This window comes from Leopardus geoffroyi, chromosome B3 (genome assembly GCF_018350155.1).
Source record: "Leopardus geoffroyi isolate Oge1 chromosome B3, O.geoffroyi_Oge1_pat1.0, whole genome shotgun sequence".
NCBI lineage: Eukaryota > Metazoa > Chordata > Mammalia > Carnivora > Felidae > Leopardus > Leopardus geoffroyi.
Genome location: NC_059337.1, coordinates 54887379 through 54914901, shown reverse-complemented (window position 1 = coordinate 54914901; position 27523 = coordinate 54887379). Strand labels below are relative to the sequence as shown.

General features: G+C 34.7%; 1 protein-coding gene across 3 annotated transcripts in view; it reads right to left on the bottom strand.

The window, feature by feature from the left end:
• Positions 1–384: 384 nt before the first annotated feature.
• The window catches only part of COPS2 (COP9 signalosome subunit 2), a 31369-nt gene continuing 4230 nt past the window's right edge, over positions 385–27523 (bottom strand). Inside the window, exons 2-13 of one of the 3 annotated variants that reach the window (XM_045449792.1) lie at positions 19746–19859; positions 19003–19080; positions 14288–14413; positions 11717–11806; positions 11507–11584; positions 9117–9291; positions 8254–8432; positions 8092–8144; positions 5398–5495; positions 3968–4050; positions 3385–3443; positions 385–2503 (exon numbers count right to left, since the gene is read on the bottom strand). In XM_045449792.1, coding sequence (XP_045305748.1) covers positions 2359–2503; positions 3385–3443; positions 3968–4050; positions 5398–5495; positions 8092–8144; positions 8254–8432; positions 9117–9291; positions 11507–11584; positions 11717–11806; positions 14288–14413; positions 19003–19080; positions 19746–19859 — 1278 coding nt within the window. In that variant the 3' untranslated portion in view covers positions 385–2358. Of the gene's footprint in view, positions 2504–3384; positions 3444–3967; positions 4051–4766; positions 4879–5397; positions 5496–8091; positions 8145–8253; positions 8433–9116; positions 9292–11506; positions 11585–11716; positions 11828–14287; positions 14414–19002; positions 19081–19745; positions 19860–27523 lie in introns of those variants that run through there. The other 2 variants (XM_045449791.1, XR_006704717.1) reach the window with 2 other exon arrangements.

Genomic DNA, 27523 nt, shown 5'->3' with positions numbered 1-27523 from the left:
AATGGGAAAAAATAAAACGTTTTAAGTTAGACTGTTAAGGGGTATCAAAAACCTGTGTTCTGAAACAAATGTGGCAAATAACTTTAAAAAAAGAACTAGTATTTCAGGAATATTAAACAAAGCCTATGTGATACATACAATTACATTATATAATTTGTTTTATAGCTTAGCCCAGTTTCCCCCCAAAAAATAAGTGCATGCTTTCTCTCTAGAAACTGGAAGATGCACTACTGCCATGGGGCAAAGATATCACAGGAAAACCGGGCATTGTGAAAGTTGGCATAAAGGTTAAATCGTATCATTCAATCCTTTAAATTCTAATTCCATCAACTCAGAGTTAAGCAGGGCCTTTTCCCACAGTTATCACATGCATACATATTTGAATACAGGCACAGAAACTTGTCATTTTTATTTGGGTAACAAAGGGTCTCCAAATTATATTGAAAAATAAGTCCTAATTATTATCACTCCTGTAAAAAAAATGTAGCACATTTTTCACAAATGATTTATGTAAAAGAGAAGAAAATACACATAATTTTATAATATCTTAAACTTTTTTATTCCCTACCAGAGACATTTGTCTTTCGTTTTCTTTCAATTTTCTACAATTTCCAAGTTGCACCTGTATTTAATACTGCTTTTATCTGCTAAAGACATTAACTGATTGCTTTCCTATATCTAAGGATTATATAGTTTTAGTATAAATATATATCACATATTTTCGTAAAATTTTGACAAAACCGAATAAGCATGCCTTGTTTTAAGTCCATGCTCTTTCCACTGTTTATAAAATCTGATTTAATGATCAAAAATTCTTGGTTGTCATTCCTCAGTTACAACAGTCTTCCTTCTGAACTGCCACTCACTTCTTTTTACATAATAACAAGCAATAGAAAAACCAAAGAAATTATCTTAATCTTAGTTCTTCCTTTTGACACTATAAAATAATGTGATTTTTTTTTTTTAAATGAAACAAATACATCCAAAACTCAATACATTCAAATGAGCTGCGTCTCCTTTAAGGTGGTCACCTTGGAAGGCCACAGTTCATTATCCTAACTATGCTACCACTGCTCAAAATACCTTTAAAACTCTTTTGGGATCGCCTTCAAAGCCAGTTACATACTTTCTACTATTTCCTCAAAGACAGATTAATTTTTGGAAACTGTCCAAAGTCATTTGGTGCCAAATGATGGTAACTATAAAAAAAAACAAAATAAAAAAAAAAAAAATCAAGCTTAATACTTTTTGTTTTCTTAAACACTGTGCATCACAAAGTCAACAGTGTGTATGACTTAAATTAGCTCTGAATACAATTCTAAAAGAGCAAAACCCATGAGGTTTTGAGCAATGGTAGACTGCTGGAATTAGGAAATAATTTTCCAGCATGATCACTATACAGGGTAACATTCATTTAGCTGTCTATGTTCTGGCATATTTGTTTAAAGTGAACATTCTGAGAGTTAGAATTTATTTTTAAAAAGGAATATCATTCTTAGAAAAAAAAAAGAATTTTATTTCTTTAAAGCATCACTGTCAAAGTAAGTACTATGCAAGTGTTTTGTTAGAAACTAGTTCTCCTTACTTTATCAATAAAGACTACTTTAAAAAGCTTGAAAGCAAATAACCGACTTACTTGCTCCCAGGCTTTTAAAAATCATTAACTGAAGATTAAATAATTTGAAATTTCTAAGGTACTAAAAAGCAAAACAAAAACCCCAAATGTAATAAAAACACGTCAAGAACCAAACTACAATTTCTGAGCTGCACTGTTTATTTTGCTGCTTGAAACCTAAGTGACAGTATGCCACCATAATTATGGGGTTTCATCTAAACCTTTACTACACTGCAGGTACAGAAATATACGGACACATTTTTGGAGAATTGACATTTTGCAAAATGCAGCAAACATTTTAATTTATACATGAGAAAAGGAAGTGTTCAAAAGGGTATGCATTTCAAGTTATTGCAGGTTATTTGTGAGAGAATTTCTGCAGGTAAAACATGTTTAAATTTAACCAACAGTAACATGTCAGTGTATTTAAAATCATGACAAAAATCTTCTCTCTGGTCATGTTGCCCATGACAAATTACTATGATGTTGTATGTTTAGGGCAAGATGTCAATACAGCATAAATCCCATGGCATTTTGGTTTTCTTCTGGAGATTAAAGCTGTTTTTCTTGGGATAAATGCAGCAGCAAAACACAAACCAGTTGATCAAAAAAAGCACTTCTGCCATAACTCCAATAATTTTCAGGACACATCAACCGACAGTAGTTTTGCCATTCCCAGTTCTCTTAAGGATTACATCTCTGCACTGTTGCATTAAGTACGTCTGTTAAAAGCTTGTTCTCTGTTAAGCCAGTTTACTGACTACAGCCTGGTTGAGAGAATTTAGCTGGTTGGTCCATTTATCTAGTGCAGTATACCGGGCACCGCCCCTCTTCTGATGATCCAATTCAAGGAGTTGGTTGACTTGATCAATTCGGCCATGAATAGTGCTAGAAATAAATACATAAAAGAAGACATGTCTACAAACCATTTTCACTAAGTGTATCTTTTGGACTGTTTCATAAAGTATTTATAATATCAATAAACGTAAAAGAAAAAACTGCTGCCTGCATTAAATGATTGAATTCAGGATTAGTTATACTATTTGTTACCTTATTAAAATTCTAGACAGAAAGTAGATTTCAGCTACCTTTCATCAGTTACATTAAAAAAACGAATAGGCAGAGACTTACTGATTAATCAATAGCAAATGTAACTTGTAAAGCTTTAAATTACCATACTGCTTTTAAGAAAAATATAATTTCAAAACAATTACATACCACACCTTCTACTTTAAAAACGTAAAAAAATACTATTCATTAAAAAATGCTCTAGCTGTATATGGATCATGTGCTGAATAAGAAATCTTTTTCTTTTCTTTTAGATGTTTATTTTGAGAGAGAGAGAGAGAGAGCGTGCGCGTGCGCACGAGTGTGTGCACATGTGCAGGGGAGGGGCAGGGATAGAGGGAGAAAGAAACATAAGCAGGCTTGGTGCTGTCAGTGCAGAGCCCAATGCAGGGCTTGAACTCACAAACTGTGAGCATGAGTGTGGCCGAAATCAAAAGTCAGATGCTCAACTGACTGAGCCACCCAGGCGCACCTGAAAAATCTTTCTGAAAACATTTATAGCTTTTTCAGAGATCAAGGGCTTAATATGCTCATTCATTTACAAAAAACCACCATGCATACCTATGTATCTGTTTTAACAGAAAATAATAGCCAGAGGGTGCTTTTCATGAAAACTCAAGAATTTCATTGCTACCTTTGCTCCCATTATTCAAATGTTATGGTCCTAAACATTTTGTGACAAGAAACAGCCAAGTACTTACTTATCCAGTATGCACTGCACCAGCAAGCTCTCCACATCAGCTACATCTATGTTTAACTCCTAAGAAAAAAGACTCATTATAATTCTACTAATTAACTTCTTTAGAGACTTCATGATAATAATTATTTTGATTTTAAATGAACTCCCACCACTTAAAAAGGAGATTTAGTGAAAAGAAAATGTAAAACAAATTCCATTATCACTTCAAAATATTTCTGAGAAAATAGGTCTGATAAAATTTAACTCTGTAATTTTTCAAGTATATTCCTACCACAATTTTATTGTGGTTGGGTTAACACTACATCAGTCATATACTTTAGCCACTACTCTGTCTTCTACAATGTTCTCTGAGGCTGAAGAAATCTTTAAAAAGAACTGTAATGATTCCTTATTTCTCTTTACTGTTAACTCAATTTATGCCAATACAGAAAAATTTATATTAAAAGGAAAGCCCTTAAGTTATGCTGTATTTTAAAAATGTACTATTACAAAATGTTACTAAGAATCATTTTTTAAACGGAAGATACGTACACTGCATTTATAAACTAAAAATTATAAATATTAAGATTCATGAATATAAGTACCTTAGAAATAAAAGGAATATGTATTCTTGTGTAAGGCTTAATTAATTTTATGAGCACTTGTGTTCTGATGTTTCGCAAAAGCTCTGAAAGAAAAGACAAAAATGAAAATAATAAACTTGTATTTAATAGTCTGTATGTATATCTTCATGAAACATTATGCACTTCTAAATCACATTAATTAACTATATCATTTATCTTCTCAAAATACATCTTTCTGCCTGACAAGAACATAAGGTATTTGGGTTTTTTTGTTTTCTTTTAAGTAAGTTCTATGCCCAATACCGGGCTCAAACTCATCACCCTGAGATCAAGAGCAACATGCTCTACCGAATGAGCCAGCCAGGCACACCAGACATAAGGTATTTGGATCTAAAAATATTTGGATCCAATAAATGCACAATAAGATTAGAGACTACTTTCCCCGTTTTTTCTCATTCCCACCTCCCCGATTTTATGTTATGATGCTATCTAAAATATTCTCTTGCCTTCTAATACTCCACACTGCTCATCATTTTCTCTATAGTTAACATATTTTTCAAGAAGCTCTGATTCATGCCAGCCAAGTCCTTTATTTTATGCTCTCTCAAAATCTACGGTATTATATTTTATAAAATGATCTTCTCCAGTTTCTTCACAGACAAGTGTCTTTAAAAAACAAACAAAAAGACTGGAGTTCATGCACAAGGCTTCCAAACTTTTCTATATCCACCGAGTGTAGTATCATTCTAGCTTCACACAAGAACTTTTAAAATTCTGTCCGAATGAAAGAGAAAGGAAGGTGGGGAAAAGAGAACATTACTTCCAAAGTATTCTTCGGATTTTCCTGATGCATCTGGAATTTAAGTATTTGAATGAGTTGTTCCAAATGGTCATTTAAAAACCCTCAAATAGCTCCAAAACAGGTGGAAACACTGGAGGTACAAAAGAGGCCCCAGAACAAGGAATGATTTTTGTCTTTGTTAATCCAACAGAAAAAAAAATCTCACACACTTACTTGTACAATATTAGCCTACCCTTCAAAGTAAATGCATCAAGGCCATCAACCATAGAGGACTATGTTTAAAAGCTTTTGTTACTTGTTGAAAACAAATCCTAAGAATTAATTTTGATACTGATACTAAGTATCAGTAATAAACATGCAATAATATCTAAATTAGAATAAAAAGATAAAAGGGACAGCCACCGTAAGTGAAATGGACATCACATGAGAACTTGATTATGTTATTCAATAGCATGAAACTGGTGAATGATTTCTTTTAAATAGCTTTATAATTTTAAATAATATCCTATTCTATGACAGCATTTAGAAGCATTTCTATACTTGACAATACATAGAAGAAAACTGGTTTGATTCCATGCCTTTCCATTAAGAAGTCCTGTTTGACAGTGGCACAGAAGGTAACTGAATTCACTTAGCAGAAAGAATATACCTTCAATGTGTTCCCTAATGAAAGGATCATCCATAATGTTGCTGTGATTTGTTTTCAGGATCTTCTCAAATTCAGTGATGTCATTATTCTGATAGGCACTAACAGAAAAAGAAAGGTATAAATCTTGTCAAACATGAGGAAGTCATGTATTAAATCATATTATCCAAAGAGCCTGCTTCTTGATTTTTATATGCAAAAATCTAAATTACGTTAGTTTCTGCCATAGAAATCAGAGTTAAACACACACACATCCTTCTGCAAACAAAATGAATTTCTTTTTTAATGCTTTTGGTTTTATAAAAGAAAGGTTAAATAAACCTTTTAGGGTCATATACTATATTTATATATAGTTCATTAAAGTCTTCTCAAAATCTTAGCACTGTTAGAAACCGACAAGTTTAATAATTGTTTAATGCTTGATACTTTCAAATTAAGTTGTGCATTTAGCATTTAATCCCTAAGAAACCAGGTCAGCATACAACGGTATGGAGGAGTCCGATCTTGTCTTTGAAATAAGACAGTATATCCTCTCTGAAGATTATTCAGAAATGCAGCTTCCTAATTTTTATCTTCTAGAAAGCTACCAGCAACTGCTAAAACTTCACAAAGGGAACATCTGATTCTTAATTTTCTCTAGCCTTAAAGTTCCACTGAGTTATACAGCAGAAACGTCAGCGGCAGGTAATTAGCACCAAATGGGACACGCACACTAAAGAAGAGTGTGGACCCTGCTGCAGAAGGCCAAAGGCTGATTTATGTTCATAATTCTCTGAGGTGTCTAGCCATCTACTCTTAAATTAATTCTGTAGGGCACTACGGGAATTGCTAAAGGTGCTGAGAAGGAAGAAGCCAACCTTCTGGATATGGCACCACTGTCTGCTTTATATGTAAGACATATCATCAGCCATTCTGCACGCCCTCTGCTGTGCTTCCATCTGGTGGGTCGCAATGTAACTTCATGTAAGGGGCAGGTGACTCAAGTGCTTCAACAGGAATTATTTTCCTCTAGTCTGCTGGCAACTGACTAGGAAGATAAAATTAGGAAGCATTACTTTCTCACCTACCCCAAATACATTATTGTAATATGCTATAGGAGGATATATTCAAGTTGTGAAACACTTGCACATGTGCATATTTAAACCAAGAGACACTGTTCCATTGTTTAAGTGACTTAAAAAAAAATCTTATACAAAGTGTGGGACACACCACAGGCCACTTGTTTGGGTCAAAATTTTCCATTAAAATAAGTTTTTGAGTTCCAATATAGAGGTTATATTAATACAGAGGAATATGTTGTATGATATAGTAAACATAAATATTGCTTATTTTTTAAAGGTCTGATAATTAAGTCCTTTAATCCATTTTAATGTATTTAATCAATTTAATTTAGATGAAATATTAATGTCTAGGGCAAAACTCTTCCTCAATATTTCTTTAAGGGCTTTAAAAGCTTAAAACTGTTGTTTAGCAACTTAACTTAAAAACATTTTTCTGAAGCATTATGAAGTGAATCTCTAACCAAATCATGTTGATGGAATAAACCATCTGAAATAAAGATGGAGAAATCTCCTTTCATAACTAAAATCAACTTAATTCAACAAATATGTATTAAAACAGACTAAATAAACAATAAGAAAGATTGATTTTTTGATGTTGCAATTTAGAGTTCTTATCTCCTAACTATTCCTAGTCCCCTTAAAAGAAAAATAAAATCATTCTTATTTTTTATCGTTAAAATTAAAGTTTATTTAAATAAACCTGGTAATTTATAAAACTCATAGCCAAACAAAGTAAATGAGGACATTTTACATAGGAACTTAGACAGTATCAGGTAATAAGCTATTTTCTCCAAGTATATAAAATTTATATATGGGTGACTCATAATTTATAGTCTAACAGTACTTTTAAATCAAAAAAGACTATTGAAAGAGTATCTGATCACTTAAGTTATCCACATACATATGCAAAAAAGCCCACCCTACCCTACATCCCAATCATAATCTTCCTGCTTTGATAAACTCAGTTGCACAATCTAAACAAAAGACTTGATGAAACCTAGGCTCCATGTATTCCCAGCCCAGAGGAAAATTTTTCTTGTTCACTGATTTCTTTTGCAAAAGTAGGCCTTCTTTTCTAGGCTTTTTGCTTTGTTTCATCTTTTATAATTTTATTTAATATTAATTGATCATAGCAGGTTTTTCAGTTGCTACCCACCATAGAAGTCGTCAAAAAATCCTTGGATTTCTTATCAATATAACCCTCTGCTCCTCATCTCAGAAAATTACCTGAGGTAAACTTTTTAGATGATTTTTTTTTTACCTTGTCAATTGAGAAAATATGTGAGTAAAGACACGGTCTTGCTGAAAATTTCTGACTTATGTGGACCAATTCATAATTTCATTTTGGTTTAAGGCAGGCTGAAACAGCAAACACTGAAATTGTTTTAAAATAGCTATAATCGGTTTTGTACTGAAAACAGCATACACACAAAGCATGTAGATAACAGGGGGGAAAAAGCAGCCAATACTATACTTCATAAAATCTTATGATTAACAGAAACTGAATAAATGACTTTAAGAGATAAAAATTTCACAAACTTTGGAATATTAACTGAATTCTCAAAATATCTCTTCCACTTTCCCCTCTAATCACCGATTTAAGGAAATTTACCTTAACTGAGAGATATAATCTTACCTTACTAAATTTGTCATTGCTAGAATTTCTGGATCATTTTTGTACGGTTTGGCCTAAGCAGTTAAAAAAAACAAAACAGAAAACAATTAACACAAAGAAAGATTAACATTTACTTCCACAAAAGATAGCTGACAGAAATGAATATTTAGAGCACACGCATACCTCCTGTGAGTCAAATGGATTTATTCCTGACTTCATTAGCATATTTGCTAACACCAAATATTTTAAGCAAGTGGTTCGTCTTGGACTTCCCGATTCATCATAATTCTTAAAGGCTTCAAAAAAATCAGTGTGTGCCTTTTCAAATTCACCTTCTCTCAAGTGCATTTTACCACCACATTCTGCAAATAAAATAGGATAAAAGAGGGCATTTTCAGTTCTGTAGTAAGACTGAATACTTGATAAAAATCACATGAAAACTGTGATAGTGGCTTTCCAGTCTTTTAATTCTATACTGGCCCCAGGATGCTTTCTAAAAAGCAAGCTCTTCATTAAACATCAAACAAGCATTTGCAAATCTTTATTCTCAGCTGAGGCAGAAGGTAATTTTATATACATTATTACAATTCAAGAATAGGACTTCTTTAAATTTTTTTTTTTTTAATATTTATTCATTTTTTTGAGAGACAGAGCATGTGCGGGGGAGGGGCGGAGAGAGGAGACACAGAATCTGAAGCAGGCTCCAGGCTCTGAACCGACAGCACAGAGCCCGACACGGGGCTCGAACTCACAAACTGTGAGATCATGACCTGAGCCAAAGTCAGATGCCCAACTGACTGAGCCACCTAGGTGCCCATCAAGAATAGGACTTCTAATGGTAAATTTTCTGTTAGTAATATTTCACTAATGTAAAATCTTAAAAGACAAAATTTCATCCTAATTTCTTTCTAAGACTAGATCATTTCAATGATTTTACTACTTCGCCATTTATTTTCACTATAACACGAACAACCTTCCTAGTCATTCAGTCATATACAATGACAACTTCCTGGGACACTGCCCACCCTTCTCCAAACAAAACTTGCCTCTGATGACTCCCATGATCAGTGGATGAGGGATGGCAGACTTGATGTGAAGTGACTGTTCATAGAGTGCTTTCAGTTTTTTGTTATTCTTCTGTGCCGTGTACATTTGAATTTCCAAAGCGTATATTTCTAATAACTGTGTACCTTTTTTCAGGTCATCTTCTCCATCATCAGTCTAGGAAAGCAAATAATGAAATTTAGTCAAAATAGAATTCACAATCTAGACATTTTTATTTGAGTTAGCCTGGGATCCTTACATTTATAATATGAATTTTGTGTGAAAATGCACTACAACGTTTGAGATCTAGAACACTGAGAACACTAACTTGAATAGCCAAAAAGGAAAGCACACATCTTTTGGATTTTCTAGTCATTCAATAAGGAGTAAGTAACCAGAAGTAATTTTTTAATGTATAAAATGTTATAATGTTTGTTTCTATCTAGGAGGTTCTTTATGGTCTTCCCCAAATCGTCACAATTTTATATTCACTGATTTTATCACAAAGCACTTTCAAGTGCCTTCCTGGTATCAGGCACTGGGTCTGCCTTGGAGAAATGTAAAGTTACATAAGCCAGAGTTCCTAGCCCCCCAAAGTTTACAGGCTAGAAGATTACTCTGTCAACAGATAAATTACAATATAAATGATTCTAGTTGAAGCATGAGCCAAGTGCCCAGAAGAATGGAAGAGAAAAGCACTAACTCTGCTGAGGGATGTCAGAGGAATACAAAGGTTCAACTTTGAAAAATGACCAAAAGCCCACAAAATGCAGGCCATGAAAAATAGCATATGGGCAATAGTCAGATAATCATAAATATCAAGCACTGACATACACAAAGCCAAAATTTATTATTTATTTGGTCTTCCAACTTAATTGTTTATTCACTAATGAATCACAGCCAGAGTAAAATACATGATATGTAAGACACAATTTGTACATCTAGGTTATCATAGGGGCACCTGCATGGCTAAGTTAGTCAGTCAAGTGTACACTCCTGATTTTGGCTCAGGTCTCACAGTTTGTGGGATCGAACCCCACATCGTGCTGTCAGCATAGAGCCTGCATGGGATTCTCTCTCTCCATGTCTCTCTGCCCCTCCCCTGCTTGCATGCTCTCTCAAAATAAGTGGGAAAAAAAAAAAAAAAAACCCCACAGATTAGCATACATCTCTGCTATATTATAATGTTATTTACAATCAGATAGAAGATCCTCTTCCATTCAGAAACGGCTTCTCTATCATTTCCACTTCACATGGAATTGAACTCACAGTTTACGCATCAGACTAAACTTTCTCAAGAATGTGTACATAAGAAACCAATCATAAATAACTAATCTGTTTTATGAAGCAAAACTACTATGAAATAAAAACACTTTCTTTTTTAAAATAACCTAAAAATATTAATGAAAATACATGCAGGTGATTAATTTAGAACACTTTCCTGACCAACTTTGCTCCCATGCACAGAAATAACGTACATAATTAAAATAATAGTACAAGGCACTGGAAGAGCTTAAAAATATTTAAAACAGTATTTTCACACAAACTTTAAACTAATTATCAAATAGCTTTTGATCAAGACAAAAAAGAAAACACAAATTATAACTATAGTTAAAAAGTTATAGAAGTGCCCTGTTCAGATCATGTGGCTATTCAAATTTAAATTGAGCAAAATCAAAAACTCAGCCACATTTAACTGCCTGATGACATGTAGCTGACGCTATTATATTGGACAGTACAGAAACAGAATGCTTCTAGCATCATAGGAAGTTCTAAAGGACAGTTGTTACAAAAGATTCATATGTTATAAACTTGAATATGAAATATCTTTATTATATATGTCTTTAATATTCTTTTCTAATTTTCACAGGGTCTATCTTATTCTTAGTAAATATTAATGACTAGAGTATTTTTTTATTGATATCTGTTGTCTCAGTCCACAAAAATAATGGCTGAAATTAGGATTAAAACAGGAAGAAATTTAATATTCAGAAAAAATGAGCTTTTTAGGGGCATCTGGCTAGCTTGGTCAGCTGAGCATCCAATTCTTTATTTTGGCTCAGGTCATGATCTCATGGCTGTGAGACTGAGTCCCTTGTTGGGCTCCATGCTGAGTGTGGAGCCAGCTTGGGATTCCCTCTCTCTTTCTCTCTCTCTCTCTTTCTCTTTCTCCCCCTTCTTCTGCCCCTCCCCAGCTCATGCACACACGCTCTCTCTCTCTCAAAATAAATAAGAAATTCTTTTTTTAATGAGCCTTTTCGTATCTTATTTGCCAAATTTTATTTTTGGGATGATGTCTGAACAAAAACATCCCTAAACCAATGTTTCAAATACAATTTTTTAATGCTTTTTTATTATGAAGAAATATTAAGAAAAAGTAAGAGAATGCTACCTGGCAGGACTGATGTAATTGGCGTAAAATTTTTTGAAGCTTTCCATATTCTTCTCGTTCTAAATATAATTTCCCAAGCTGTAAAAGAACATACTTATTGAAATTAAAAGATTTCAAAAGAAAAAGGTATGAATCTTTAGGAGAGTTTATTAAGGATACCCTCCCACTCTTCAAAAAAAAAAAAAAAATGTAAGTAACTGTAATTGTTACCTTTGTGTTTGTCTTAAACCACAGTCTATCATTCTTAGCATCTTTCAAAGCTTCCAGTGTTGTTTCATAGAATTCCTGCAGTAAATCCATCTGACATAAAAAATCAGAATTCTATAATTGTAAACAGCAAATTTGTACCTGTTAATAAAGTTAATTTGAGCAAACTAAAAGTGCATCTTTGAACTTTAATAATACATAAGATACACTATCTGTTTCCGAATGTCTGTGACATCCTACTATTTAATAAAACCTTAGCAAAATAGAGACCAAATTTGTAAAAAGTGCCAAGATCTGTTTTTAATGTTTTTGAAAAATAAAACCCAGAAAATATCTAATGCTCTAATAGTGTAGGTTTGTCCTTTCCAATCTAATAACTCATTTTATATTGATGGAAGTGAATGGCATGCACACTGAACTACTTTTACTATTGTTAATAGTGTGTATCTTATTCACCAAACTCTCATTTGGTACCTACCACATGGCAAACATTAGGCAAGTAGCTAAAGAAACAAAGAAAAGTAAGATCCCTTCAAAAATTCTATAAATGTAACCTATCAAGTAACTCAACTACACAACTCTTAGGTTACTGGTAAAGTGCTGGGGTTGAGTAGAGGGAAAAATCTAGCACAATTTGAGCTATGTCTAAACACCATCAATTCACAAGTCTGAGTGTGACATTTTTTGATGGAACTTACCCTTTGTTTTGCATTACAATAAGCTCCTCTACCCACCCTCCTCTCCACACACTGGGCTCTGCCTTTGTTTGAATATCTAGATTCTCTAGATCTCTACTTCATAGGATCAAGAGGTAAGAGGGCCATGAGGACAGGAAAATTTAATACTTTCAGAAAAGGCTGCCTATTTATTCACGACTGCTGATGGCATACTGAATAAGCTGAGTATCCCTCACCCAATACCTATTCTTACTTTCAAAAGACAAAAAGCTTACATATAGTAGCATGAGGCAACACACAATCTTAAAGTTTTAAAATTAATCCCTCCCACTAACATCTGGCATAACATTTATAGTGTACCAAAAATGTTTTGAGGAGACTTGGTTTTAAAACCCAGAAAATATTTTCTCACTTAAGAAAATCCCTTTGATATGTAACAACTCTAGAATTAGTGCCATTAAGTGCTAATGTTTTAATAAAACATATACAGTTGACCCTTGAACAACATGGGTTTGAACTGCACGAGTCCACTTATATGCGGATTTTTTTGATACAGTACCCATAAATGTACAGTACCATAAATCTATCTTCTCTTCCTTATAATTTTCTCCAAAACATTTTTTTCCTCTAGTTTACTTTATTGTAAGAATATACTATATACATAACATACAAAGTATGTTAATCAACTGTTTATGTTACAGGTAAAGCTTCTGGTCAACAGCAGGCTATTAGTAGTTAAGTTTTTTGTTTTTTGTTTTTTTTTTTTTTTTAGTATTTATTTATTTTGGGGAGACAGAGTGCAAGCAGGGGAGGGGCAGAGAGAGAAGGAGACACAGAATCTGAAGCAGACTCTAGGCTCAGAGCTATGAGCACACACACGGGGCTCAAACCCACGAAGTATGGGATCAGGACCTGAGATGAAGTCAGATGCCCAACCAACTGAGCCACCCCAGTAGTTAAGTTTTTGAGGAGTAAGTTATACGTAGATTTTGAACTGTGAGATAGGAGGGACAAGGGGTTGGCATCCTAGCCCCCATGTTGTTCAAGGGTCAATTTTAAGTTTATTTTTCTCTATTTCCATTACATATATTTTAGATATAAAGCATAAAAGTAATAAACTACCTCAAGAAATAAAAATGACATCGAGTAGAAAAGAATCAAAGAGATTCTGAGATGAACATTTTTTATTATGAACACAAAAAATATCAAATGTTTTAAGAAATCCTAAATGACAGAGAAAACTTCTTGTGCTAAAATACCATGGTTTAAGAAAGCTGAAACTTAGGACTATGTTGCTTAAAAGAATATGAACAAACAATCCAATTAAAAATTCCCTTAGCAATACAATAACATCATCATTGCTTTTCTTAATAACCAAAATCTAGAATAGCAAAAGCACTATCATTCCCAAGGTCCACTGTAGTTTCTTCATCATTAACTGTTCCTTTCGTCATCCATCATCCACCCATTCTTTATAAAAGAATTTACTAAACACCTAATGGCAATGCCAAGTACTAATATGAGTACAGGGTATCCCTTCAAGGCTCTGTAGTTAATCAAATCTACACAAATCTAACTGAGGTGGTGATGGAGTTTGTTGAAACAAACTATAATAGTAACTGTATGGGAGTTTAAGTCTACAAAAGTTGTGTGCAGATTATGTTGGTATCTCAAGATATTATTTGAAGAGATTAAGCTACTTATTACCTTTTAATATTGCATAATTAGTACTATAAGAAAACAATATAGAGTACATTATTTCTAAAGCACTTTACTGACTGGCATAACTGCTTAACTAGAACCTCTAGATCTTATTAAAAAAAAAAAAGAAGAACAAAGACTTTAGTATAAATAACAACACGTTGATAAGTACTAAAAGGAACAACCAGAATCTAACCTGTTTAGAAGTAGAGATATAATCAAGAATAGAATTAATGGATTTTTCAGAATAATTTCTTGTGACTGCACTCCGAATATAGGTCAATAGTTGTTTATATCTGTTCATCATTTCTGGAAAGTTTGTCTATGAGGGAAGAAAAATGCATTATTAGATATGTATTTATGCACGAAAATTTCTATACAATTAAGATTATAGTACATATTACTACATAATTGAAAAATAAGGTTTTATGATAGAGAAAGTATGTATGACAGAAACGCTATAAACATTTTAGCTTAAATTTGAAATTTCTAAATCACTGGGACACATGAACCAAATTTATGAAGTTAGCCTATGAAAGACTACAATTTACAAATTTTCAAAATTTCAGATATGTTCTCATTGTACATTTATTGAAATCATAAGAACTACTACAATATTCACAAACCAAAAAATATAAATAAATCCAACTTTTCAAATGCCTTGGGTCTCAACTACACAGATATCAGCTATATCCTCTTCTGAAGATTTACCCCTTGATGAGAAAGTTCTCCAACAATAGCGGTATGTTTCTTTTCTCCATTCATTATTGGTTGGCTCAATGGTGAAATGTGAGGTGAAGGAAACTTTTCAAGCCCAGGTACTCATCCCACTATTGAGAAAAGTCCTCCCACCCAAGGCTCTACTCAATAGCAGATATAGCTAATGTTGCTATTCCTTGCAGGACTATTTGCACTACTGTGGTTATTCCAAGAAAACATGAGAGATCAGAGGAAATAAGGAACTACCCCTGAAATTTCAATCACTTAAGTATTTTGGCGAATGACCCATCATCCCTCAAAGTATACCGTGGAAGGGGCGCCTGGGTGGCTCAGTTGGTTGGGCATCTGACTTTGGCTCAGGTCATGATCTCACACTCAGCGAGTTCGAGCCCCGCATCGGGCTCTGTACTGACAGCTCGGACCCTGGAGCCTGCTTTGGATTCTGTGTCTCCCTCTCTCTGCACCTCCCCTGCTCACTCTATCTCTCAAAAATAAATAAACATTAAAAAAAAAAGTATACCATGGAAGTCCATTTATGAGTCTAATCTGATAACCTGAATCCACAATCCCGACAATCTCCAACTGCTATTAATCCCTCTTTTTACTGGGTTCTACTCCACTTTTAATCAGGGAGGTAGGACACTGGCAGATACAGTGTTTTTCTTGATTAACGACCACATGTGTTTATTAGGATGAAAAATGATAATGTAATTTTCCTGCTTATGACTATGTCCTGCCCTGAGATACAGCATGAGGAACAAAAAAAAAACAAGAGAAGACTCCCTGAAACCTAAGCAAGAATGTAAGAATTACAAAAAAGAAAACAGTAGTTGGGGTGGGGGGAAAAAATGGACAGAACAGGGAAAAACCTTAGTTATATATACATGTAGTTATATATATATATATATATATATATATATATGTAAATCAAACCACTTGTATTTCCAAATATGTCAGTACCATGTGAGGGTAAATAATAGGTAACATCCTAGTAGTGTTAAAATCCAAGTTACAGGGCGCCTGGGTGGCGCAGTCGGTTAAGCGTCCGACTTCAGCCAGGTCACGATCTCGCGGTCCGTGAGTTCGAGCCCCGCGTCAGGCTCTGGGCTGATGGCTCAGGGCCTGGAGCCTGTTTCCGATTCTGTGTCTCCCTCTCTCTCTGCCCCTCCCCTGTTCATGCTCTGTCTCTCTCTGTCCCAAAAATAAATAAACGTTGAAAAAAAAAAAATTAAAAAAAAAAAACAAAAAACAAAACAAAAACCCAAGTTACAGAACATATCTTACGGCGAAAGGCAAATTAGAAATAGGATTTTAGCAGAAAGTTCGTTTTTAATTCATTTCTTTATACTCTAATAACTTTAAAGCTCATTTTTCAATAATTCTGTTACTGTAATTAAAGACTACAGGAAGATCAGGTAAATTGCAGCAGTTAACACAGAGCAGTTGATAACAAAACCCTTCTAACTTTTTATTGCTCAAAACCTTCACACGGCAACATGGGTCCTATTCTGAATCCAACTAGAAACTGAGGGGTGGAAGCTCAAACTACTCTTATAAAACACAACTTATTCACAGATGTTGTTTGAGCAAATAAAAGATAGAGAAGGAAGGCAGGGAAAAATAACACAAAATACAAATAATCCTTTCCCTTACTTGCTTACCATCTTGGCTCAAGGTAAAATGGTAAGATCAAGTTTTATGGGTAGCATATATTTAAATGGGCTCAAACACTAAACTACTGCTAGTATGTTAAGAAAGTTGATTTCTATAGGGTCTATTGTATTATTTCAAATCATAGAATCTTTAAAAAAAATTTTTTTTAATGTTTATTTTTGATTGAGAGAGAGAGAGTGAGTGAAAGCAGGGAAGGGGCAGAGAGAGAGAGGGAGACACAAAATCTGAAGCAGGCTCCAGGCTCTGAGCTGTCAGCAGAGAGCCCAATGTGGAGCTCAACCTCACGAGCTGTGAGATCATGACCTGAGCCAAAGTCAGACACTTATCCAACTGAGCCACCCGGGGGCCCCTCAAATCGTAGAATCTTAAGAGTTGAACAATGAGGTTCTAACGTCACTAAAATTACTTAATCAAAATCTCTATCCCTTGAGACACCTGATACTTTTCCCATATCTAAGCTATTGATTTAAATATAGTATGTATTTGTGTTTAATATTTTCACAAATAATAAATGGAAAGAAAGCACAAGGGCTTTGTGCAACATATTCTTTGGGTAAACGCAAGACAGACATTTTCCTTTTTTAATGATATTTAAAAGCAATTGACAACATACTTATCACTGTTTAAAATGTTTTGAATAGTCTTGATATTTTGGGGGGTGAAGAATCAGCTAAAATATTTTGTGAATAGTTTTTGTAAATGTCATGGAGGGCTTCTACTACTAAAGGTAGGTGAGGATGCCAAAGTGAGAATATGGCAAGAAGAACAGGATGCAAGATTAGCAGAAGTTACCTGGACAAAAGTAACAGTCAATTCAGGGAGTTCAATTTCAAACAGAAGGGACAGAGAAGTTAATGGTGACAGGGAGGAGACATATGAGAAATTAGAGACAGGAGAAAAAGAAAGTGGTAACAGATTACCAGCTATCCTTTCATCTGCCACAGAAGCAAGTGTTTACCTCTGCTCTCTAAGCTTCTCAAAAGTTCCTCTACCCTTAGTGATTTTAAGGTTTACGCCTGTCACTAGTCCTCTTGTCTAACCACTTTTTTCCCCTCCACCTCTACCCTGCACTCCTGAAGACTACCAATTCTATGAGGGTACAATGTCATGACAGTTCCAGATTATTTACAACTTCTACAACATATATGAGTACCCACTGAATGCCAGCCACTACTACAGGTGGTAGGAATATAACAGTGAATAAAACAAAGTCCTGCTCTCATGGACCTTACCACCCATGGGGATGAGGGCAGCAGAAAGGCAATTAAGCGGTGATATATTCAAAGAAAAAAAACCAGCAGGGTAAGATGAATGTAAGTGATGGTGAGAAGGATGCTATTTTACATAAGGTGGTCCAGAGGGAGGCCATCCTGATATATGGTGACACTGAATAGAGATCTGATCAAATGAAGAAAAGAGCCATACGACTATTACAGAGGAGCATTTGGGGCAGAGGAAATAGCAAATACAAGTGTTTATGAGTAGGCGCATCCTTAGGATGACAGGAGGAACAGCAAGGAAGCCGTACAGAGAAAATAAGATCAGAAAGGGTAAGATGATGTAGGGTGTTATAGGTCATGGTAAGGATTTTGATTTTATTTTATTATTATTATTATTTTTTTAAAGTTTTATTTATTTATTTTGAGAGAGGGTGCATGAGTAGGGGAGGGGCAGAGAGGGAAAGAGAGAATATGAAGCAGGCTCAACACTCTCCGTGCAGAACCTGATGCAGTGCTTGAACTCACAAACCGATCTCACGAACTGTGAGATCAGGACCTGAGCCAAAATCAGGAGTCATACACTTAACTGACTGAGCCAGCCAGATACCCCAGGATTTGGATTTTATTAAGGAGAGTGGGAACCATTAGAAGATTTAGAGCAAAGGAATGACACAGTCTCACTTACATTTTAAAAGGATCACTCTAAAAACAAAAACAAAAACAAAAAGGATCACCCTGCTGCTTGTGGAGAATAGACTGTTAATAAGGCAAGGATAGAAGAAGCTACTGAAATAATCCAGGTGAGAGATGATGTTGGTTTGAACCAGAGTAATAGAGATAAAAATGGTTAAGCAGCAGTCAGATACTGGATATATTTTTAAAAGATATAAAGACACCTGGAATTACCAATGGATTATTTGAGGGGTGAGAGACAAAGAGCGGAGTCAAGAATAATGCTAAGGTTTTTGTCCTTATCAGTGGAAGAGGAACTCCTTGTAATACAAAGTAAAATTTTAAAATTCCAAAATAAACAATAGTTTTTGGAAAAGTCCTGTTAATAAGGAAGCCAAACACTGTCTGAGTATCTAAAGGATAAGCTTTCAAAAAAGTTTGATTTCTTTGCAGAATGTTTTTTACTTAGTATTGTGGTAGTCACAAATGAAAGCTAGGCTAAATACGAAAATGTATCAACAGAATTATTTTAAAGAGGTAGATATAATGTCATTTTGCTGCCATGTGCTTTTACCTACAGAATTCATTTCATTATTAGTTTAATTCCCCTCAAAACAAATCTTACCAACTTGAAGTTAATCTTAATCATTTGCTTCAGTGCTTTAAATCCCCATTCTCCTTTTTCACCTTCAAGTTCCAAAACCTAAAAAATAGAAGACATTTTTAGCCTAACAAAAATGTTAATGTTATTTTCTAATGACAACGTCTGTTTTGAATTAGTTTTCCATCATACGAATTAAGAAGGTTTCCCCAAGAATTACATTTCTCAATGCCATTTTTTAAAGGCTTTAAAAAGGAAACGAGTCTTAAAACGCTTAAGGATAAGTGAGCTAATTTTTAAGTTTCTTCATCAAATATTAAGAACTACTACTTGACTATTATATAGTCCCATAAATCCTTTTTTTTCCCATCTGAATAATCCATTGATAAGAATAATCCAAAAGTGTATCAATAGTCAAGAAATCACCTTACTTAACACTGAAACCACACCTGTGTGATCTGTCCCCGAAGAAGGAATAAAATTGCAGGGGTAATACCTATCGATCATTCATGTTGATTTCCTTTGTCCAGAACCACACTAGCTTTTCAGGACAATGGCCCTGCTCTATAGACAGCTTGATTAGAAAAAACAGGATATCCATTTTGAAATATTTGCTTGTGCTGCATAATGCAAACTTATTTATAGGATTACCACTCAGTATCCAAAACACATTTCTGAGATAAAATCACTTGGAACTTATTTGATCTAAGACATCATTTAAAAAAAATAAACTTTAAGACACAGAATCAATCAGAAAAAATATGAACCTTTTGAAAACTGCTTAATGCTGCTTTTGGGTCATCTTCTTTTAATGCTTTGGAATTATAGTACTGATTTTCCAAATCCACATTTGGCTCGGAGTTACTATCTTCAGAGTATTCCTGTTTGTTAGAAAGAGACACTACAATGAAAAAGAAACCCACACACTGCCCTGTAAAAAGTGAATACTGTTCAGATGGAAAACCATACCCATTTGCACAAAACAACCTTGCAAACATAGGTAAAATGTAACTGATACTTAATCCTTATTTAAAAAAAAAAGTAAAAAAGTCAAAATCAAGTGGAGAGAATAGAATCACTTACTTTCAGATCAAAATGACACTTTCCACAGAATTAACAGAAAAGCAAAATGCAAAGAAATAATGGGTTATGAGCCCCAATTCTGTTGTGGTTAACCTTTTGTTGGTCATGGAACCCAAGAAAAATCACTGTAAATGCTAATTATTACATAAATGCTAATTATTCATCTTAAGTTCTGTAATGTTATTTTCTCTACTCCTTAAGTCTAAATTTCATTATTCTAATATGGCCTAACTACCTGGGATGATAATATGCATATAGCATATATACATAGCTATATATATATATATATGGCTACATATATACATAGTTAAATATAATTGTATATTAATAAGAATATTGTATATTAATAAGAATATTTGCTTTTTGTGCACTCCACTTACTCAATAGCTATTTAGTACAAATCAGAAGAAAATGAATTTGTATAACTTCATATGACTTTTATCACATAAATTCACTTCTAAGTACTGAAACAATAAAGTAGAAAGGAAAATTGGAATAAAGCAGCTATTTTGTGGAGTTGTGTCAACAAAGAGTTTAAAATAGTTCTAAGATATTCAATTTAATGATGAGGATTATAAAACATAAAGATTAGTATAATGAAAATCATTGTTTTAAGACACAAAAGTATTTCCATCAGTTGCAAGTTATTCCAAAAGGTAAGTTGACTGTTATATTAATAGTACATGGAAGTAAACACAAAAAGACACACAGTATTACAGAGTTGTTTCTAAATCCAAATACTGAGTAAATTTTTTTAAAGATACTCACAAAAAATCTGTAGTATTTCATAAAGGCCAAAGAATGAAAAAAGTTATAGTGAGCATAGTGCTAGAAAGATCAAAAATATATGAACACAAGATGAATTTTTCCTGTGACCAGCAGATGGAGGGGTATGTCTGATGTTAGTACAAAACCAGTTTTATCTGACCACAGAGGCTTTGTAATGTGCACCCTCTAGAGGACAACTATTTTCTTGTGTAAGGACATGAGGCAGGGACGCAGTCTCACAGATTTGATTGGGAGTTCAGTTATGTTTAACATGAAAATCCTTTGCAACACTTCAATTTCATAATCAATCATTCACTTCTTGACCCTGTAATCTAAGTTTGATTACAACTGATTAAACTAGAAAAGCAATTAATAAAAACTTAATAAATAAATAAGCCTAAATAATGCTATGATAGTGAAGGATTCTGAGATAGGTTTTGAAAGATAAATGGGAGTCTGCATCCTAGACATAAGAGGAGAGGGGAAAGAAAACAGTAGACACAAAACAGCATTATGGAAGGTAACTAAAGAACCAAAGGCAGTCACATTGTTGGAACATAAAAAAGTCTTTATTGATTCTACTTTCAACATATGTCTCCAATTCAAATTCATGCACTTTCCTCTATCTCCTGCTACCAGCCTAGCCTAAGTCACTTTCATCTCTCCAGACCCTTCCTTTTACACCTTCAAATTCCAACCTTCTCATGGTAAGCAGCCAGAATAACTTTCATAAAATGTAAATTAGCACGTACATTCCTCTTCTCAAAATGGTTTCATATTGCTCTTAAAATTAATTTCAAAAATTATCAAAATCTTACTCCTGACTACGCATCCAATCATATCTATTAATTAAGCTCTCCCTGATTCATTTTACTGCAGCCACTGTGGCCACCACATAAATGGCCAAAATTCGTTCCCCCACTCTTCCTCTGGTTAACTACTGCATAGTGTCACCTACTCAGGGAAGATGTGGGAGTAAAAATCATAGCTATAAAACCTACTCTACACCTTTGGAAATCAGTTCTCTAGATAACTGTTCAATAACATAAATAGCCAGCTAAACCAGAAAATGATTTTTCTGCAATCCAAATCTTTAGAATACATCCTTCAACTTGGAAATAATTTGTTTTTATTTGTATCTATCATAAAGTCTAAGAATTGGAATCTCACTCAAAGTCCATTTGTTTTTCGTTTCTTGGCCCACAACAGGTTAGAATAAAACAACTATGCCAGGATATGAGTGAGAAAAGGGAAGAGAAAATACTATTTTAAAATAATAAAATTTTAAAACTTCAATTACCTGGAAATTACTGACCTGATTATAACATTGTTGAAGACAAGAACCCTTACATTTCGTACCATGTCTAACACAATGCCTTATCATTCAGTCACTGAATATTTCTTAATAGTACAAGCCTGGCTATATACAACTTCTGATACCTGATTGACTCCCAACTAATATTTCTAAACTTTAGGTGTTAAAACACTCCCAAATCACAATGATTAAGATAAGACTTAATCTAGCCCTCAACATTTTGTAAATATATATATTCTTTTGGTTTTTCATATTACAGCTGACCCTTAAACAACATGAGTTTGAAATGCATGGGTCCACTTACATGGGGACTTTTTTCCTGATAAACATGCTATAGTACTGTAAATGTATTTTCTTATTATGATTTTCTTAATAATATTCTTTTCTTTGCTTACGTTATTGTAAGAATACAGAATATAATACATGTAACATATAAATTATGTGTTAATTGTTTTGGTATCAGTAAGTCTTCTGACCAACAACAGTAGGCTATGAAGTTTGGGGAGAATAAAAAGCTATACATGGATTTTCAAGGGTCAACTGTGTATGGATGAAGTGGAACATATAATATCTTTTGCATAACTGCAATTCAATTCTAAGAGTTACTGGCAAAATGTATAAATACACAAGAATTGGTACAACTGATATGTTACTGACTGGCATTCTTTTTTTTTTTTTTTTAATGTTTATTTATTTTTGAGAGAGAGAAAGCGTGTGTGTGAAGGAGGGGCAGAGAGAGGGGAACAGAGGATCCGAAGCGGTCTCCACGCTGACAGCAGAGAGCCCAGTGTGGGGCCTGACCTCACAAACTAAACCATGAGATCATGACCTGAGTCAAAGTTGGATCCTTAATCAACTAAGCCACATAGACGTCCCTGACTGGCATTCTTATAATCAGGCAGTCCCTTGTTATGATCTGCAATAGCATGTTCAAATGGGTTTGAACCAATCTCTGTGATATCACTAACCTCTCATAGGCAGTTTAATGAATCAGTACAAGCTATGTACCACATACAGTAAACTATTCCTTAGTTATTACACTGATATTTTGAGAAGTCTAGAATAATTCCGTTTTTGGATACCTTTTGTTAGATATCTATTTAGATACTTGACAATGATCTTTAGCATAGACCAGTAGTTAAGTGTTGCTCACACAAATGCAAACCAAATCTTTCCCCTCAAGCGATTCATGGTCAGAGACAGATATGCAAATAGCAATGCTATAACATGATAAAAGCAATTAAGAGACACATACTAGGTACAGTAGCAGCTCAAAAAAAAAAAAGTTACAGGAAGGAAAAATGACCTGAACCAGGTCTAAAAGTATGAATAGGAGTTGCGTGGGGATAAGGAAGGGCATCTGAAACAAAGCAGTTAATATGTGTAAAGGTATGGAAGCTTGAAATGGTATCGCATATTTGAAAGAAGCATGAATAGTCAGACTGGGCTGAAGCACAGGATGTGTATAAAAAACTGACGAGGGGCGCCTGGGTGGTGCAGTCGGTTAAGCGTCCGACTTCAGCCAGGTCACGATCTCGCGGTCCGTGAGTTCGAGCCCCGCGTCGGGCTCTGGGCTGATGGCTCAGAGCCTGGAGCCTGTTTCTGATTCTGTGTCTCCCTCTCTCTCTGCCCCTCCCCCGTTCATGCTCTGTCTCTCTCTGTCCCAAAAATAAATAAACGTTGAAAAAAAAAAAAAAAAAAAAACAACTGATGAAAGATAAACTGGTATCAGAGGAACAGGACAACAGAAGTCTAGCAAGGAGTTTACATCAAGTGGAGCCACTCACTAAAAGATTTTACAGGGAAATAATCGCTTGTGTTTTAGGAAGGTACTCTGGTAGTAACCAAGTAGCCCACTGGATACTCTATAAACAACAGTCTGGTTAAAAGATGATGGAGGTCTGATTTCAAATAGGAGAAAAGGGAGGAAACAAGTCTAAGTATAGAAGATGTCAAATGATATTAAGGATGTAAAATAAAAAGGACCCACCACATGGGTACAGGATAAAGGGAAATAAAGTTATCTTTGTGCCTATCAATGACTTGGTCACACACAGTGTTACTGATCAGAACAGAGACTATAAGAAAAGTATTAAACAAATATTGCTAAACACAATTTCCCTGTCAGATGAGAAGGGTATTAACTATAATCTGTAAAAGTTTAAACAAAATACTTTTTAAAAGAGAATCTGATAATTCAAACAATAAAAAACAAAATTTTTTAAGAAACAAAAAACTTAAGCAATATATGAAAACACTTGAACGTTGTTGAAGGGATTGAAAAACTCACTAAATTTCATTAAGTACCACCTACTTATATAATACCTCATGTCCTGCCATCTCCCCAAAGCAATCTGTGATCCATGCACACCATCTAAACCTATTCTTCCTTCCCCAAATGTGCCACACAATTCAAAATCTCTGCTTTGACATAAACTGTTCTCTCTGCTAGGAATTCTAAACTGCCTCCCCTATTAGCACACTTCCCACTTTTCTCCTATGATGGTTCCTAGCCCTAACACTGCTGGAAAACATATTCATCAAGGTTTGCCTTGTGATAGTTTCTTCAACCCTACTTAGGAAAATAAATTTTCTCCTTAGTCAGCTTCTACATGACATGAATCTCTCTAACATGGAGCCTCGTGAGTGTGTTTTGTTCCCACCTCCCCTCATCTCACTACCATGAGCTTCTCAAAAAGCAGAACTTTCTCTTCCTCATCTTGGTATCCCCTGAGTCTGGTACAATACAAAATGCTCAGTAAGTGTTTGTTTAATTGAAATGAAAAGTGGATGAATGTTCGAAAGTAACATACAAAACTTGCCAGGGGCAATTTTCACTCTAAGCTGGAATGGACCTACTGCTGAACAGGGTCAGTCCCACAGTTCCTACTTATTCTCCTGTACCTTGTCAATAAAAGTCTGTGAAATGTGCTCTAGGAAAACAAGACTCACTATTAACAATGTTCCTCAAGTCCTGACCATGTCGTGACAGCTATACTAGATGCCAGGCACAGAGAGGCAAAGGGCAAGGTCTCACTATCCTTAAGGACTAGATATGATAGAAGTCCTAAGTAGCCATTTGCGGTTTAGACATTCATAAAGTTGCTCAAAGTATTTAAAATTTCACTTAAGTTAATGGGTCCTAATTTATCTACAGTGTAAATCAGAACATTATTTTATTTATTCCAAACTGTTAGACTTCAAATTAAATTTTCCAAAGAAAGTCATAAATGTCATTAGACCTGGGCTACAGTTTTGACTCTCCCACTAATTTGTCCTGTAAATTTAAGTAAGTCACTCAGACATGCTGCTTTAGTTTCTCTTATCAAATGGGGGGGGGGGGGTAGGTCGAACCCTTGGAGCTTTCTAATTCCCGCTGAGGTCCATGTGTTTATTTTGAGATATAATATACAAGTACAAATTCACGCTGTTGAATATTCACAGTTAACAGATTTCAGTTAGGGGTAAAAAGTCTTAAATTTATCTTATTCTTAGCATGTAAGAGCTGTCTCCTGTTAACTTATCATTTTAGCTATTTTTGTTTGAACCTCTCCAATCTCATTATACAAAGTATACCTATGAGGTAATGCAACAGGACTTTTTGGAAATGCATCAAAACTTATATTCCAAACCAATACTTATCCTTGAAGCAGTAATTTTTTTAAAAAGTGTTTCATTTTATTTTAGAGAAAGCGCGTGAGTGGGGGAGAGCAACAGAGGGAGAGAGAGAATACATGCTGAGCATGGAGCCTGATGGAGCCCTATGTGGGGCTCGACCCCATGACCTGAGCTGAAATCAAGAGTCAGTTGCTTGACTGAGCCACCCAGGCGTCCTGAAGTAGTAATTTTAAGAGGTAGTAAAATTATTCCAATCATGATACTAATGCATATTATGAAGTAATGCTTCTGAAACTCTGAAGAAACACTTCAGAAACACTTTTGAACAGTTTTGTTCAACACTTTTGAAACAGTTCAAAAACACTAAATATTTCTGACCTAAAACACTATCATCCAGTTTGATGGCCCAACTTATTTATCAAATATGACTCAGAATACAGTTTTCGACATCTATAAAAAAGGATAAAGCCTGATTATCACTGAAGTTTAAAAAAGAAAAAAAGCTGCACATTGTTTATAACAGCAAAAGAAAACAGGCCAAATGCTTAATAAGAGAGAACTGGTTACATAGAGGATGGCACATCCACACAATCAAAGCAGCTGTAAAAAGAATAAGTAAACTTTTGTATACTTTACATGGAATAATCTCTAAGATAAATTAAAAAACAAAGAGAGGGGGGAAAAATGTGTATTTGGTTACCTATGGGGAGGAATGGGAACTGGACAAATTGGGAACAAAAATAGAAAGGAATCTTTTTATATTTTTTTAACCATGTGCATATATTACCCATTATAAAAAGCTACATGGTTCAGGTTCTGAAGACAATTTTTTTTTTTTATTTTATTTTTTTTTTTTTTAAATTTTTTTTTTCTCAACTTTTATTTATTTTTGGGACAGACAGAGACAGAGCACGAACGGGGGAGGGGCAGAGAGAGAGGGAGACACAGAATCAGAAACAGGCTCCAGGCTCCGAGCCATCAGCCCAGAGCCTGACGCGGGGCTCGAACTCACGGACCGCGAGATCGTGACCTGGCTGAAGTCGGACGCTTAACCGACTGCGCCACCCAGGCGCCCCGACAATTTTTAAGAACTCTAAAAAATTTTGAGCAATGACATAATTACTGTGTGACCTCTCATGATCAAAGTTAAGATTTTTGTTCATAATTTGTACCCTGGAACCTGTCCCCTTCTCACTTCAGTAATAAAAGTAATACAGGTTCACTGTGAAAGGTTTGTAAGAAATAAATTTTAGTTTTCCTGACACTTTTCAGATCTTGTAGAATTTTTTTCTATATTTTCCCACTCAATAAAATAAATTTTATTCCTACCCAATAAAATTGTAATACAGATTACATATTTATAGTGGATATATGTTCACTGTGTTCAGAGCATTGGTGATCAACCCTTTCTCTCCCAGGTGAGGGCTCTCAATTACAGTGCGTCATCCACAGAGGAGGGCAAGCAACCCATCTCCCTCTCTACAGTGAGCCAGTGGTTCACAGAAGGCTACACAGACATCAGCTGGGTCACTAAAAGTCCTTCCTAGGGCTTTGCTGTTAGCTCTAGCAAGGAACACCTTTTTGGCTTTGGGTTATAATGCTAGGAAGATGCTGCATTACATCTTGTGAAGGCAATTATGCCAACACAGTGAGGAAAGCAGACCAGGAAGAGAGACAGAAACAGAAAAAAGACCCACTACCATCATCTGAGCCATGAATCCGGCCATATTTCTACTTCCTGGTGATGTAAACCAACACATG